The sequence below is a fragment of the Heptranchias perlo genome, chromosome 19 (genome assembly GCF_035084215.1).
Source record: "Heptranchias perlo isolate sHepPer1 chromosome 19, sHepPer1.hap1, whole genome shotgun sequence".
Lineage (NCBI taxonomy): Eukaryota > Metazoa > Chordata > Chondrichthyes > Hexanchiformes > Hexanchidae > Heptranchias > Heptranchias perlo.
The window spans coordinates 32,041,421-32,057,064 of NC_090343.1; the positions used below are offsets into that span (position 1 = coordinate 32,041,421).

Here is a 15,644-nt window from a genome sequence, read left to right on the forward strand (position 1 = left end):
CCACCACAATTTACATCAGCACCTCTGGATTAAGGAGAGGAAAATCGCGCTGGGTTCCAGCTCCGATCTCCATGCAGCAACTCCTGCTGGAAGTGCATGAAGGTAAGACGAGAGCAGAATTTGGCTCAGCTATGATGCCCCCTGCCAACACTCCCTATCAAGACTCTCACATCAACAATGTCCACTTGAGTGAGGTATGAGAGTGACTGCCACCTGCGGAACCATACCCCAACAAGGATTCAATGTCTTCAGGAGAAGAAGAGAGAAAATTGGTGTAGAAAAGTACCAAATCCAGCCAAACTGGAAATTATTCTCTCAATGTTAAATCTAAAGGTCCTATGTAAAAATAGCTTGCCAGTCTTAACTTAGTTCCTCGTAATGATAGACCCACAGAACAATGCTGCCCCCATTTGGCAAAAAATTGGTAATCTTGCTCAAATAGGCCATAGTATGGTTGGTGTGGGAAGTGGAAAACTTTGCACTGGTGTAGTAATGGATGTTCTTCCAAAGAATGGAGGTTATGACACAATTATTGGGATAGCACAATCTGAAAAGCTGGTTGAGAGTGCTTTATCTCTATTGACATTGGATGCAAAAATTTGTAAAAGTATTCAATTTCCCAGCAATGCTATCCCTCATTTTGAACAACATAAAAGTCCACTCAAAAAAAAGAAAAATGTGTAAGTACAATGGGCCAGAAATTGCTCCCAAGATAACGGAGGAGCTCAACAACGCGCTCCGTTTTTAGTGGTGAATTGAAGGAGCAAGTTCCTGCATTTGCACATACGCTGTGAAACGCGGAAATCCGGAACTTGCTCCTGGTGGTTCGCAGGCAATATGACAGCTTCAAATTAAAGGACCATCGCACGCTGCAATCAGAGAAATCATTGAAAAATGTCAACTTGCTCATCTGCCTAGCTGGAAAGTAACTAATTACACCACCAAGTAGGTACGCTTAAAAATACCAGGTCTAAATTAAGTTTTAACAGTGCGGTAAGTTTTAATGACTGCCAAACAACTAAAAATGAACTTTTAAAAATGTGGAGTCTCATATTACTCCGTATTTTAATAGTTTTTGGTCATTAAATTTTTTTTAAATTAAAAATTTAATTTTTTTTACTTTTCCCTTCTGTCTCTTTAATTTAATTCAATTATTTCTTTGGCTTTTTATTTAAAAAAATTAAATCTGTGGACGCAACTTCTCTTCCTGACAGATTTTGTGGGCGTGTCTTCTGATAGACTTTTCCAGCCATGCAGCAACTCACACTGCTCAGAGGCTGCGTTGATAGCGCACATTTTTTTTTTGAGTTCAAATTCAAGCAATTCAACGCGTCAGAGCCCGCAGAAAGTATTTTCGTTAATTTAATTCGCAGGAGCTGCGGTGAGCGTTGCCTTGCCGCTCTGCGTGATTTCTGGTCCATTAAGTTATTTGTTCCCAAAAATATGATTCTGTCAATGGTAAACATGCACACAGCACCTCCATTTGTTTGATCCTTTTTAAAGTTTTAATTTACACAGTAGTCATAGAGCTGCTCTATGATCCATTGAGCACTGCTTTACGTCCACTTCTCCGGATATGTAGGAGAAAATAAGGTAAAGGAATTACCTGCAGGACACCCATTCAGAATCATTATTAAGTCCCTTTAGACCTTGCTGGATTTAATAAATATTAAATTAAAAAGTGGCTGGCTCATTCCTGGAAATGATTTCAAACTTAAGCATACTGGGTGAAGAGCAACTGCACAATGTAATTCATTGCATGTGAAACACTTTGGGATGTTTCTGAAAGACATGTTAAGCCAGTCGATAAATGCAAATTCTTTTTTTCCATTAAAATCATATTTCATGGGTGATATCTTGGGATCATTAAAGTTTTTTTGCTGATTTCCACCAATAAAATCCCTGCATTTTTTGGGTTGGTGAATTGGTAAAAACTGATTCTCATCTGCAAAATCCTGCATTCTCTCTGGTCCGTGTGGGTACTGGCATGTGCTTGCATCACATTAGTTATGTCATCCTGCATGTTGCATTCAGCCATATATACATGATGCATGGAATGTGAAGCATGTACGTCACATAAGATGATGCAGGACCCAATTTTCTGTGCCGGTAGCCATGTAACTTTGCTGACATTTAACTCTGGCTTCTGGAGAGTGCTGAAAAATGCATTGGCTGTTGTATGCCTAAAAATGTGCCTAAACAATTTTTTAGTCCTGTGCTCCTTGGCTTTTCAGGCACATATGCCATCTCATGTGTATTACAGCAGTGCATCCAAAGGCTGTTTCTGGAGCCAGTGCTGCAGTATGAATGGGCTGTTAAGTGAGTCCGATCAGTTTTTGGCCAGGGCCCCAGAGGGACCAACACATGGAAGTGACATATTGCATGGGAGGGGGGGTGGGGTGGGGGGTGAGGAGAAAACATTCCTGCATGGAATCAACACTTGAGATAATTTTAGCAATTGAAAGAAATGTAAGAGCTGATAGTATGAAGTTTCTAAAATAAATAATAAAACATTACAGAAAGGCAAAAAAAGTGAATTGTGCATTATAAAGTAGAACATTTAGTTGTTAATGGCTAAGCCAACACTCTCCTTGTACAATTTCCTTCTTGCCTGCACCTTGCCATGTAATGCATGATGCATGCATTAATGTTACAGTGAATAAAAATTGAAAAACAAAAAATACTGCTGCCTGTAAAGACATAGGAACAGGAGTAGGCCATTCAGCCTCTCGAACCTGCTCCACCGTTCAATTAGAATGCGACTAATCTGCACCTCAACTCCATTTACCTGCCTTTGCTCCTTATCCCTGGATACACTCACCTAACAAAAATCTAGCGATCTCAGTCTTGGAAGTTTCAATTGACTCAGCATCCACAACCTTTTAGGGAGAGAGTTCCAGATTTCTACTGCCCTTTTTATGAAGAAGCGATTCCTGATTTCGCTCTTGAATGGCCTGGCTCTAGTTTTAAGATTATGCCCTCTTGTTCTGGATACCCCACCAGAAGAAATAGTTTCTCTGTATCTACCCTATTGAATCTTTTTATAATTTTAATCACCTTGATTAGATCACCCCTCAATCCTCTATTCTCAAGAGAATACAAGCCAGGTTTATGCAACCTGTTCTTGTAATTTAACCCTTTAACTCCCGGTATCGTTCTGGTGAATCTGTGCGGCACCCCTTCCAAGGCCAATATATTCTTCCTGAGGTGCAGTGCCGAGAACTGAATGCAGTACTCCAGATGGGGTCTGACCAAGGCTCTATTCAACTGAAGCATAACTTCCCTTTGTATTCCAGCCCCCTTGACATAAAAGCCAACTGTCCATTAGCCTTTTTGATTGCGTTTTGTACCTGTCCACTAACTTTTAGTGATCAGTGTGCATGGACACCCAAATTTTTTTTTATTCGTTCATGGGATGTGGGCGTCGCTGGCAAGGCCAGCATTTATTACCCATCCCTAATTGCCCTTGAAAAGGTGGTGGTGAGCCGCCTTCTTGAACCGCTGCAGTCAATGTGGTGACGGTTCTCCCACAGTGCTGAAGAGAAGGGAGTTCCAGGATTTTGACCCAGCGACGATGAAGGAACAGCAATATATTTCCAAGTCGGGATGGTGTGTGACTTGGAGGGGAACGTGCAGGTGGTGTTGTTCCCATGTGCCTGCTGCTCTTGTCCTTCTAGGTGGTAGAGGTCGCGGGTTTGGAAGGTGCTGTCGAAGAAGCCTTGGCGAGTTGCTGCAGTGCATCCTGTGGATGGTACACACTGCAGCCACTGTGCACCGGTGGTGAAGGGAGTGAATGTTTAGGGTGTTGGATGGGGTGCCATTCAAGTGGGCTGCTTTGTCCTGGATGGTGTCGAGCTTCTTGAGTGTTGTTGGAGCTGCACTCATCCAAGCAAGTGGAGACTATTCCATCACACTCCTGACTTGTGCCTTGGAGATGGTGGAAAGGCTTTGGGGAGTCAGGAGGTGAGTCACTCGCCACAGAATACCCAGCCTCTGACCTGCTCTTGTAGCCACAGTATTTATATGGCTGGTCCAGTTAAGTTTCTGGTCAATGGTGACCCCCAGGATGTTGATGGTGGGGGATTCAGCGATGGTAATGCCGTTGAATGTCAAGGGGAGGTGGTTAGACTCTCTCTCTTGTTGGAGATGGTCATTGCCTGGTGCTTGTCTGGCGCGAATGTTGTCCAGGTCTTGCTGCATGCGGGCTCGGACTGCTTCATTATTTGAGGGGTTGCGAATGGAACTGAGCACTGTGCAATCATCAGCGAACATCCCCATTTCTGACCCTATGATGGAGGGAAGGTCATTGATGAAGCAGCTGAAGATGGTTGGGTCTAGGACACTGCCCTGAGGAACTCCTGCAGCAATGCCCTGGGGCTGAGATGATTGGCCTCCAACAACCACTACCATCTTCCTTTGTGCTAGGTACAACTCCAGCCACTGGAGAGTTTTCCCCCTAATTCCCATTGACTTCAATTTTACAAGGGCTCCTTGGTGCCACACTCGGTCAAATGCTGCCTTGATGTCAAGGGCAGTCATACTCAACTCACCTCTGGAATTCAGCTCTTTTGTCCATGTTTGGACCAAGGCTGTAATGAGGTCTGGAGCAGAGTGGTCCTGGCGGAACCCAAACTGAGCACCGGAGAGCAGGTTATTGGTGAGTAAGTGCCGCTTGATAGCACTGTCGACGACACCTTCCATCACTTTACTGATGATTGAGAGTAGACTGATGAGACGGTAATTGGCCGGATTGGATTTGTCCTGCTTTTTGTGGACGGGACATACCTGGGCAATTTTCCACATTGTCGGGTAGATGCCAGTGTTGTAGCTGTACTGGAACAGCTTGGCTAGAGACGCAGCTAGTTCTGGAGCACAAGTCTTCAGCACTACAGCTGGGATGTTGTCGGGGTCCATAGCCTTTGCTGTATCCAGTGCACTCAGCCGTTTCTTGACATCACATGGAGTGAATCGAATTGGCTGAAGATTGGCTTCTGTGATGGTGGGGATATCGGGAGGAGGCCGAGATGAATCTGTTTGCTCCTCCATAATTCCTAGTTTCTCACCATTTAGAAAATACAAGATTGTTTTTCTTGGATCCAAAGTGGATGACCTCACATCTCCCCACATTGATCTCCATTTGCCACAGTTTTGCCCACTTACTTAATCTGTCTATGTCCCTTTGCAACTTCTTGCTCCCATCTGCACAACTCAGTGTCATCTGCAAACTTGGATATACAATTCTCTATTCCTTCATCCAAGTCATTGATATATATAGTGAACAGCTGAGGCCCCAGTACAGATCCCTGGGGAACACCACTTGACACATCTTGCCAATCAGAGTATACAGGACTGAATCCCACAATGAAGCTGTTACACAGCCAAGTATAATTCTTGTTAGATGTAAACTAAATGTTAAATCTGAAAAATAAGCAACCACTCAATTTACAAGATGACAAAACCCAGTTCATTTCCAGTCAGTGACAGTTGCTATTACATTTCACAAGAGCCCAGGTCTCTCAGCTTTGTACAGTCACAAAAGTCATCATTCCTATAGCATTTTGTTGGGGGGGGGGGGAGGGGGAAAGGTCCTCACGACTAAACAGGATTACTAAACACAACAGGCTTTATCCCTGCAGTCAGTTTAATCGCTCTCCCCTAGGGTGAGCTTGTCAAACAGGTGCACTCCATGCCATTCTCAGGGGCTCCCAGTTTCTTCAGGTTGATGATGTGATCTCCAAGCTTCTTGATCGTCTTCACTTGTTATTCGGTCACTCTGTCTCCTACCTCCCAGCCAATTTTCAACCCATATCACAGGGTATGTGTGTGATTCCATGAGCTTTTATTTTTGCTAATAATCTCTTGTGCGGAACCTTATCAAATGCCTTCTGGAAGTCCATATAGATAACATCCCTAGACACTCCCTTACCTATCATGTTAGTGACCTCCTCAAAAAATTCAACTAGCTTTGTCAGACATGTGTACCCTTCACAAATCCATGCTGACTCTCTCTAGTCAGCTCATATTTGTCCAAATGTTCAGTCACAGTCATTGTAATGTCTACCATAAAGATTTTTTTTTAAATTACAGAATTGAGTAAAATTGAATATCTTTTTGTTACCTTCCCCTGAATGAGCCTTAGCTCAGTGGTAGCACGCTCACATCAGGGGCAGAAGGTTTTGGGTTCAAGCCCTACTCCAGAGATTTGATCACATAATTACATAGATTACATAATCTAGGCTGATGTTTCAGTGCTGTACTGAGGGAGTACTACACTGTTGGAGGTACTGTCTTTTGGATGAGATGTTAATCCAAGTCTGCCTTTTCAGGTGGATGTAAAAGAGCCCAAGGCACTATTTGAAGAGCAAGGGAGTTCAATATTTATTCCTCAGCCAACACCACCAAAAAGAGATTAACTGGTCATTTATCTCATTGTTGTTCATGGAAGCTAGCTGTGTACAAACTGGCCATTGTATTTTCCAAATTACAAGTGACTACACTTGAAAAATACATTGGCTGTGAAACGTTTTACGTTATGAAAGGTGCTATATAAATGTAAGTTTTCTCTTTCTTCTTTCTGAATTTGTTGCACTACCTCGGCCTAAGTCTTTACCTCAAACTTGATGCTTGTGACAGTTTTGTGTGCATGGTGGGTGGTTTACCTGTGCTACTGCTGGAACTAATATGGAACTGCCATTGAAGCTGGTAAAAGTGATTCTCTGAAATGTGTAAATAATTGTGGCTTGTCATTTAGCTTAAATGGTGCATTTTTGAAAGTCTGTATTGTTTTAGTGATGTTTTGATTAAGAAGTGATGTTTATTGATTTTCTCTGAATTTTCCTTGATGTTTTTGAGCTCTAATTTCATCCCTGATTTTTTTTCCTGGTTTTTACTGCTAAAAATAAAAATTGAAAAACACCTAAAAAAAAGACCTTTTTAAATTGCCAATGAAAATTAATTTTAATGATCCTTAGTCAGTTCCAATTGGATGAACAATGCAAGTCAATAATAGGAACATAGGAACAGAAAGTAGGCCATTTAGCCCCTCGAGCCTCTTCTGCCATTCAATGAGATAGATCGCGGCTGATCTGTGACCTAACTCCATATACCCGCCTTAGCCCCATATCCCTATGGATGACAAAAATCTATCTATCTCAGATTTAAAATTAACAATTGAGCTAGCGTCAGCTGCCGTTTGCAGAAGAGCATTCCAAACTTCTACCACCCTTTGCATGTAGAAGTGTTCACTTCTGAAAGTCCTGGCTCTAATTTTTAGGCTATGTCCCCTAGTCCTCGACTCCCCAACCAGCGGAAATAGTTTCTATCAACCCTATCATTTCCCCTTAATATCTTGAAAACTTTGATCAAATCAATATAAAGTATTCGTGGCACTAACTAAAGGTAATTTAGTTATATCTGGAAAATAGCATCTTTCATATCTTGATGAAGGTTTGTATTTAATCTAAATGTTATTCTTTCATCTATAGGTTCCTTAGTATTTATCAGTAAACACATATTTGCGATGATGTTATGCTAATGTCTACAGCACTGCACAGTAGCAAAAGTTCGAGAACTATTTCCCTGAGACTAGGGTACCTTTGCACTGGATGCCATTCTCGGAGTTTTCGCGCAGACGCCTATTTGTGATACCTGCTGCTAAGCGCATTTCCGACAAGGCGACCCTTAGCAACGCCTCCAATCTCCGGGGTGCCCTGTCAACCGCCGACCGGGGCGCGCGCATTCAAGTGCACGAGGATGGGGGGGGGATGGGGGGGGGATGGGGGGGAAGAGGTCGGCGAGACAATTGACCGCAAATGCCGGCTCGCGTCGGGTCGGCGGGCACGAGATGATGCGGCGGTGGCGGGGGGCGCGCGCGCCCGCCCGCGCCGCGCGGGTGCACACACACACACACACAGGTGAAACCGAGGCTGGGTTTCCGGGGAGGGTGACGTCATCTGGTAACAAAGTCCGGAGTTTGCAGGTCGTTAGGAGGGGACTGAGCGCGAGGTAGAGGTGGCGGAGCTCGAGCCGCTGAGGAAGACGCGGCCGTCAGGAGCAGCCCGGCTGGACACTCCGTGACTGACCGCAAGGCCAAGCAGGAGGAGAGGAGAGGGGGGCAAGCCGGAGGAGTTTGGCGCAGGTCCGAGATCCATCCTGGACTTTCTTTTCTCTCTTTCCCCCCCCCCTCTCCTCCTTACTCAGGCTGAGTCGCTGCCCTTGGGAACGAACGAGCAGCCGGCGCCGAAACGGCCGGGATACGTTTCTGTGAAAATGATCAAAACTCACCATCGTACATCGTCCAAATGCTTGGAGACCGTGGAGGTGAAGAGCAAGGTGTGTGCGTGAGGAGGGGGGCACGGTGTTTGGGGGAAGAGGGAGGGAGCTTCGGGCTTTGCCAGTTTGTGAAGCCCTCGTCGCCGGAGAAGAATTAGACCCAGCGTTCGTGCTAATGTTGGGAGAGGGTCTGTCATGAAGGCTGCTGGGGCCAGGGTTCAATCCTGTGGTCAGACCCAGGCCTGTTTCAATTAGAGATTTAGGGCATTAATTTATGTTTCACTTGTGGTCGGTTTTTTTCTCAGATCAGGTTTTGCTGCGGGTTGGAACAGGTGACAGCGCAATTCCATGAAGTTATTGGAACATCAAGATCTTGCACAAAAAAAATGCCACCCCCGTAACAACTTTTTGGTTATGCAGTTCATTTACGTTAAATGTCAACCTTGCGCTAAGCGCTTTTTTTTTACTATTCACAGTAATGTGGCTTGTAAATGCCAACACAAAGCAATTAGTGATACACTCCAGATTCATTCTACCGAGAGCGTTCCCATAAGGATTTGTCTGGAAGCTCATCTAAAATGGAAAGAGAATTTTAACTATTCTGTCTATACAAGTTAAGTAATCTAACATAGGAGCTAGCCAAAAAAAATCAAATAGTAATCTGTACTGAAGCATGAAATCGCATAATTTTAGGGAAATCGTTTTAACTTATCTGTGCGTAAAAACAAAAATATGATTTGTTAAACTGAAATGGTCTCTTCAGTAACGGGCTAACCTGGCAACAACGTTCTGAAAAAACATTCACAGATTGTTTGTCATAATTTGCTTCTGAATCTCCACCTGTGAATGAATGTAATTTTTTTTTTAAAAAGTATCATTTTATGTTGTAATCAGTTTGAAAATTCTCAAAATGGGTGCAGTACTTTTTATGGGAAGGTGAGAAGATATACAAAATGAGTAATTTGCATGTGCAAACAATTTGGCTGCTTTAATGTGCAGCATCAGTGATTATCACAGGCCTAATTACAATGTATACTATGCAGTACTGTAATTTGGGCTGTGTCCAACACCTTGTTCTCAAGTTTGACAATTTCCTTAAATAGATCATGTATCCTATGCACTGAAACCTATATCTTATCTGCTGCCCAGAGTGAGTTTAGTCCAGGTCTTACTATTAACCCCAATTACAAATTACTTGAGGGCACATAAGGTGCCCACTATATCTCTTATAAAATTGAAGGTAGAAAATATCTTAATGCTGCATCAGCTACTGATGAAATTTATTTACAGTTATTAATCAACTTACAGAAGCATAAGAAAATGCAAGTGCAAATACTAAAAAGTGAGAACTGGAAACAGTCCACAAGGGATTGCTCTCTGGATGCTGCTTTTAGCTTTTCTTAGTTTCTGTTCCATCCCCAGCTTCTTTGCATGAACAGATGAGCTGCCTTTTGCTCATTGCTAAGCCCCATATAGTCTTGGAATACATATTTCATAATGAGATACTACACATGAGCTTCAACTACCCAGAGCTTGATGCATCTAAAGCAGAACTGGGATATTTATCCCTCTTTTGGATTAAAACCATTTCTTTGAAGAGGCCAAGCAAACAAAATGTTAATTTTTGGTAGACAATGGGATAACGGTCTGTAACAGTTGTATTCTACGTTTCGACCAGATTGTGTTAGTGCAGGATGACAATTGGGCATTACGTACTGATCTGCAAAAAACTACATGGGTTAACATTTTAATCTCCCTGCTACAATCAGAGACGACCCTTTATTTACTAATCTGTGATTAGCAACCATGCCTGGTTCTCTCAGATGGAGTTTCAACATCCATCTTTTAGCACGTATTAAGGGAGAAGCCTTCATTTTTAGAGCCTAGCTATTTAATCTAAAAGTAGAAATTCCCATTTTTGCCATGAGATACAAAATGATAAGGTCAATCTGTAAATTGTGTTTAAAAAGTGTTTTTAAATTCTCCATCAATCAAAATTCACTGACTACTTCTACCACTTTAGCCACTGTGTGAACGAAGAAAGAATATTTATATTTAAAGGAGGTGTCTTTGCTATTGTAGATGTCTTCCCAGTTACGTAGTTACTCTCTAGCTATTGAATGATATATAGTGTTGCTACTAACATTGTTACTTGAAGTTGGTGTGGGGAGAAGGAAAAGGCTAAGTAGCAAAAATAGTTTGGTTCATAGTTTTAAAACACATTAGGTGGTCATAATTCCAGCTTCCCTGTATATTGGAATCCCAAGAGGGGCTGTGGCTGTTGATGTACAGTGATGTGGGCACAGAATAATTTTCTGAAGTATCCTGTAAAAGAGGATGTGCATATCTGTACAGTGGCAGAACATCACTTACTGTGTGCGTATATGAACAATATCAACATTATTTGCATATAGGAAATCCTCCTAATCCTATAGTGGGTAAGGGAAGAGCAACACCAAAAAAGCTGCCCTTTTTTTTAAAGCTTTGCTGTGGTTGCATTATGTATTTTTTACACCCTTGAGATGCATCCTTATTTTTTTTTCTCATTTCCTATCAAGTGTGTTGTTTTGAAATAGTTCCCATTATTATCTATACTTTCTAAAATGATAAGTTCCTTCATTTCTTGTAGTTGTGTAAAACATTTTATTGATGAGTAAGGAGCACGGGGGTGAAGGGAGTATGAGTTTTTTTTGTCTCCAAGAGTTATCAAGGACAGGATAGCAAATTTTCTCCTTCCCGTTGTATATTGAGGGATCTAATCCTGTTTCATTTCAGTATAATTTCTGCACAGTCTGTCATTTTGGATTATCTATTCCAGAGAATTCTGAATCTGGCAGAGAAGATTATGGGTTTTCTGGATTTATTCACTTCCATGCTTAACTAGACTTCTCCTATGTGATAAGAATGCTTGGATCCACTCAATCTTGTCACCATATCCAGGCTGGATAGACTAGTGTGTTCCTGTGAGTACTGAAGAACCTCTGTTTTACACAATGTAGGGCTGTGTATCTCATTGGTTTTCAGGTACAAATTTAGTTTGGAAACCTCGTTAGTTTTTTTTCCTCAACATTTTTTTTCTTATGGAAACTATCAAGTGGTTTACACAAGTAGATTGTGTCTGCTATCCAAAATATATGTAGATATGAGCCTACCACACACACATTCTTAGAAGAAAATACTTGGGGGAAATACTAGTTTGACAGGTAAAAGCCAAGTTGCTGATGGATGCTTTTAACTAAATATATATATTCCAGTAAATTCCTTGGGGGATCTACTGCTGTAACTTCGGTGGGAAATCACTGGAAATGGCCGATCTTTTGCCAAAGTTATGGTGGGAGATTAGGGAACCCTTGCAGAAATTGTATCCCCTGGATTGTGTACTTTGTACTGTGACCCAAGAGATTTGTAACAGCATTCATTTTAGTATTCTGTCTGAATTCCAAAGATTGGTTTCTTTAAATGGTCCAAAATTACACAACTAATGCTTCAGTGTTTGCTTTTTTCTGCTTTTACTAATTTAGTTTGGGGCTGAATTTCGACGATTTTCCCTGGATCGATCCAAACCTGGAAAGTTTGAAGAGTTTTATGGATTATTGCAGCATGTCCACAGAATTCCAAACATTGATGTTTTAGTGGGTTATGCCGACATTCATGGGGACTTGTTGCCAATAAATAATGATGACAACTATCTGAAGGCAATTAAGACAGCCAACCCGCTGCTCAGGGTTTTTCTACAAAGAAAAGGTAAGAGAATTAACACTCAGAATTGGTTAACCACCATAAAAGGGCTCTTAAAGTACAGTCAATGTTTTGTATTAGCAGTGCGAGAAGTGAACTAGTGTAATCAAAGCAGATTTGAGGGCAAGGGCAAAGGTTGAACCTCCTAGACTGAGAGAAAGTTAGTTGACCGAATAGTCTTGACATCCGGTGCAATATCCTGACCTATCAGTGTTTAACCTTTTAAGTGCTGTTCAGGAGGATGATCTCTGTTTAGTAAGAGAAAACTACTGCGCCTGGTTTCTGTATACCTATTGTAATGCCAGTACATATTTTCTGTGTGCCATTCTGTGTTAAATATTTTTCAATGTCTACACCATTCTTCCTCTTTCCTTTGTCACTTTGGAAAGAACATATTAATTATGTCACTAGTTTTTCTCAACTGAGAGCAAATGTTTTGGTCTGTTCCCAGATCTTGTATCCAATGATCTGTAACTGGCTGGTGCATGGTTGGGCTGTGTTAATGAACAACTAATACTGAAGTTTTTTTTAGCTCAGATGTACCCTAATTGGTCTCTAGCACATCTCCATTTCCTTCCCTCATTGTTCTAGTAGACCCTGGCCTGTTTATGTATATAAATACAGTAGAGAGGTGCTGATGCAAACTGAGTCATCAGCCACCTGACCTGATCCTTTTTAAATGAGTCATATCAATTATTCAGTTAAGAGTGAAGGATAAATATTTATATGACCCATTAATATGTTAGGCAAAGCATTGTATATTTGAGTAGGTAATTGCCAAGTAAAGGCATGCTGAGAGGGTGCTGTACTTAACATGATATTTAGGAAATCTCCCTGGTTTCTCTTCAGATTGTATAAATCTTTCGCCTTTTACCTGGGTTGGAAAGTTCGTATAAATTGTTGTCAGTTAAGGACAGAAATGGGCTAGGCTTTGATGCTGTGCATAGTTGAATATAATCTGCAAATACTCGGTCCAGGGTCTCCCAAAAAATGGCCACTATTTTGATGACCTACTGGCCCCAATGGAACTGTATTCCAGCAATAGGTATCAGCTTAGAGAAAGGGGAAACAAAAAGAGAAAACTAGACAACAAAAAAATTCTCTTAAGCATTTACTGTACTGATTCAGCTACTGTTGCAAGCATGCTGCAAGAACTACCAAGGTTGAGCACAGATTTATCTATTAATCAGCTTCAGCAGCCTTATGACCTGCAGTATTTAAGCCACCTTGTTCAGCAGTGAGAATTACAGGGATAATAAATGGTGTGCAGAGTCTTGTATCTTGTTCTGGTCTGCAGTTATTCATATGAATTGTTGCTCTAAAAACAGATTTTACAATAGTGATCCTATTAATCATTAAGAGTATTGTATTCAGCACAAATTAATAGGCCAAATGTTTAAACTTGTTGAGACTATCATGGATACACGCATTGCAATGTGATGGGATTGAAACAAAAAGAGGCATCTGCTGTGAAGTATGTAACCATTGGAAATACAGGCTGATGTGCCTGATCTCTGTAGTAGGTAAAACATTATTCTCTCCTTTTTAAAATGTTCTCTAATGAAGTTCCTAGTGAAATATAGACTAAAAGAAGTCTGCATGCCTCTTGAGAGCGAGGTAATAGTTTTTGGGGAAAAAAACTGACCTTGTGGACAAGGAGAACTTGGATCTTCTATAGTTAGAGTTTAGTAGTGCCCCATATAAGATTGCTGTACAGGGTTGGAAGGTATGGAAGGGGGTAGCTTCTGAAGTGGATCAGAAGGTGCCGAATCAGACAGACTGAAAGGTAGCTGCATTAGCACGGAAGGAAGGATTGGTACTCGGGCTGTTATTGTTTACGGTATACAAATCATTTGAAATTGGGGACTGAAACAAAGCAATCAAAGTTTGTTACTAAACTTGGGGGTGGCAGGGATTGCAAATAACATTGGAACGTGGGGCTAACAGATTGTGATAAATAGGAAGTTGAACTGACGAGTAGCAAATTGGAAAGTGGGGCATATAGTGATTATGATAAATTAGGAAGCTGAACTGACAAGTGGCAAATGTCATTTATTATGGATAATGTTAAGTGATGAAATTTTGGAAGGGGAGCAGTGGCGATACAAGCTAAACGGCATTAGTTTGCTGCACTACACACGAGAGGAATCAGTGGATACTTGTGGGTTGTCACCATAATGTGCAGCAACAATAAAGCAAACGAGATCCTGGATAGAAGGACAAAGCACAAGTCCTAAGAGGTGATGTGCTTGTTCAAAGTACTGATTCGATCCACGCTGGAATACTGTTTTGCAAATTTGGTCATTGTACCACAATAAGTACTTGGTGGGATTGGAGAGAGAATCCCAAAGGGCAACTAAATTGGTACCTTGCATTAAGCACCTAAGTTGTGAGGAGCGGCTGTGGAAACTGGGAACGTTTACACTGGAATAAGGGAGAACGTATTGAGGTGTTAAAGATGCTGGGGGCGGAAGTAAGATTCTCCATACTAATTTTGCTATTTTTAATTATGGAGTTAATGTGGCTTTTGGCACTTTCCATATCCTTAGGATGTCCCAAAGCCTGATGATATGGTTTCCTGTGGTCCTACAACTCTCATGCTGATTTTGAAGTTGCAACCACTGTTGTTTGTAATGGGACTACTTGCCATTGATGTTACCATAGTGGCAAATGCTATGCTATTCCACTGTGGAGGGCATCAATAGAACTTGATCGTGCCCTACCTGTTGTCCATGCATACTCCCTTTCTAGGAGAAGTTGCTGCAGAACAATCAGAGCTATGAATACTAGCTGACTTTTTCATCCCCCTCTTATCTATGTGACGATCTTTGGAGCAATTTTAGGACCTCAGCTGCTACTCCTGAGATCAGCTAACAACACAGACTGGGAATTTAACCATGGAAGTAATGGTTTGTATAGCCTAGTGGTACACCAAATAGTTTCTTTATCCACTTGGCCATGAGGGTAGCTTAAAAATTTCTAAATGTAACTGAAATTTTTTAAAAATGGAAACTTGGGATTTCTTTTTAATGTTCTATAAATAGAGAAATGTACTGTGTAAAATTTAGGGTGTACATTTTAACCAATTTCTTGATGCCATCTGGGGAATTTGAATATGGGTGGTCTTATGAGCACTAGCTTCAAATTAGATCAAGTTAGTGCTCCTGAAGCAGCATGCAAAGAGAATTGTGCTGTGGGATTAATGGAATGGAAATCCATTTTCCAGCTTTAACTTGGCTCTTGTATCTGCCAAGAAAGGATAGAAGCCAGACTGCACTTACTGCTCTGGCAGGAATGTTTGAATTGCTTTTGAAGCGGTTTCCCTTCCCTCCAGGTTAGCCAGTTTTTAATATGTCTCAAATATGCTATCACACCTATCCATAGGAAGTCTTAGGGTTTTTAACATTTTTATTCGCTTTGTTGTTTTTTTAAATAAATGTATTTTAAATAAACTGCTTATGCAACTTATGTGTTAATGCCACCACATTTGCAATGCCTGCATACTACTTTGGCAGTCTCATGCTTTTGACACTATACAGGAACACGTTTTGTTAAGATTGAACAGTATCTGGGAGTGTTGTGATGGCATACTTTGTATGGCGATCACAATATTGAAGGAAGATATTTTGTGATCT

At 41.4% G+C, this 15,644-nt stretch overlaps 1 protein-coding gene across 1 annotated transcript in view; it reads left to right on the forward strand.

The window, feature by feature from the left end:
* Nucleotides 1–7,975: 7,975 nt before the first annotated feature.
* Nucleotides 7,976–15,644, forward strand: part of LOC137335290 (partitioning defective 6 homolog beta-like) — a 55,039-nt gene continuing 47,370 nt past the window's right edge. The window contains exons 1-2 of the mRNA XM_068000589.1: nt 7,976–8,331; nt 11,793–12,015. Of these exons, the coding sequence (XP_067856690.1) occupies nt 8,269–8,331; nt 11,793–12,015 (286 nt within the window). The 5' untranslated portion in view covers nt 7,976–8,268. The remainder of the gene's footprint in view (nt 8,332–11,792; nt 12,016–15,644) is intronic.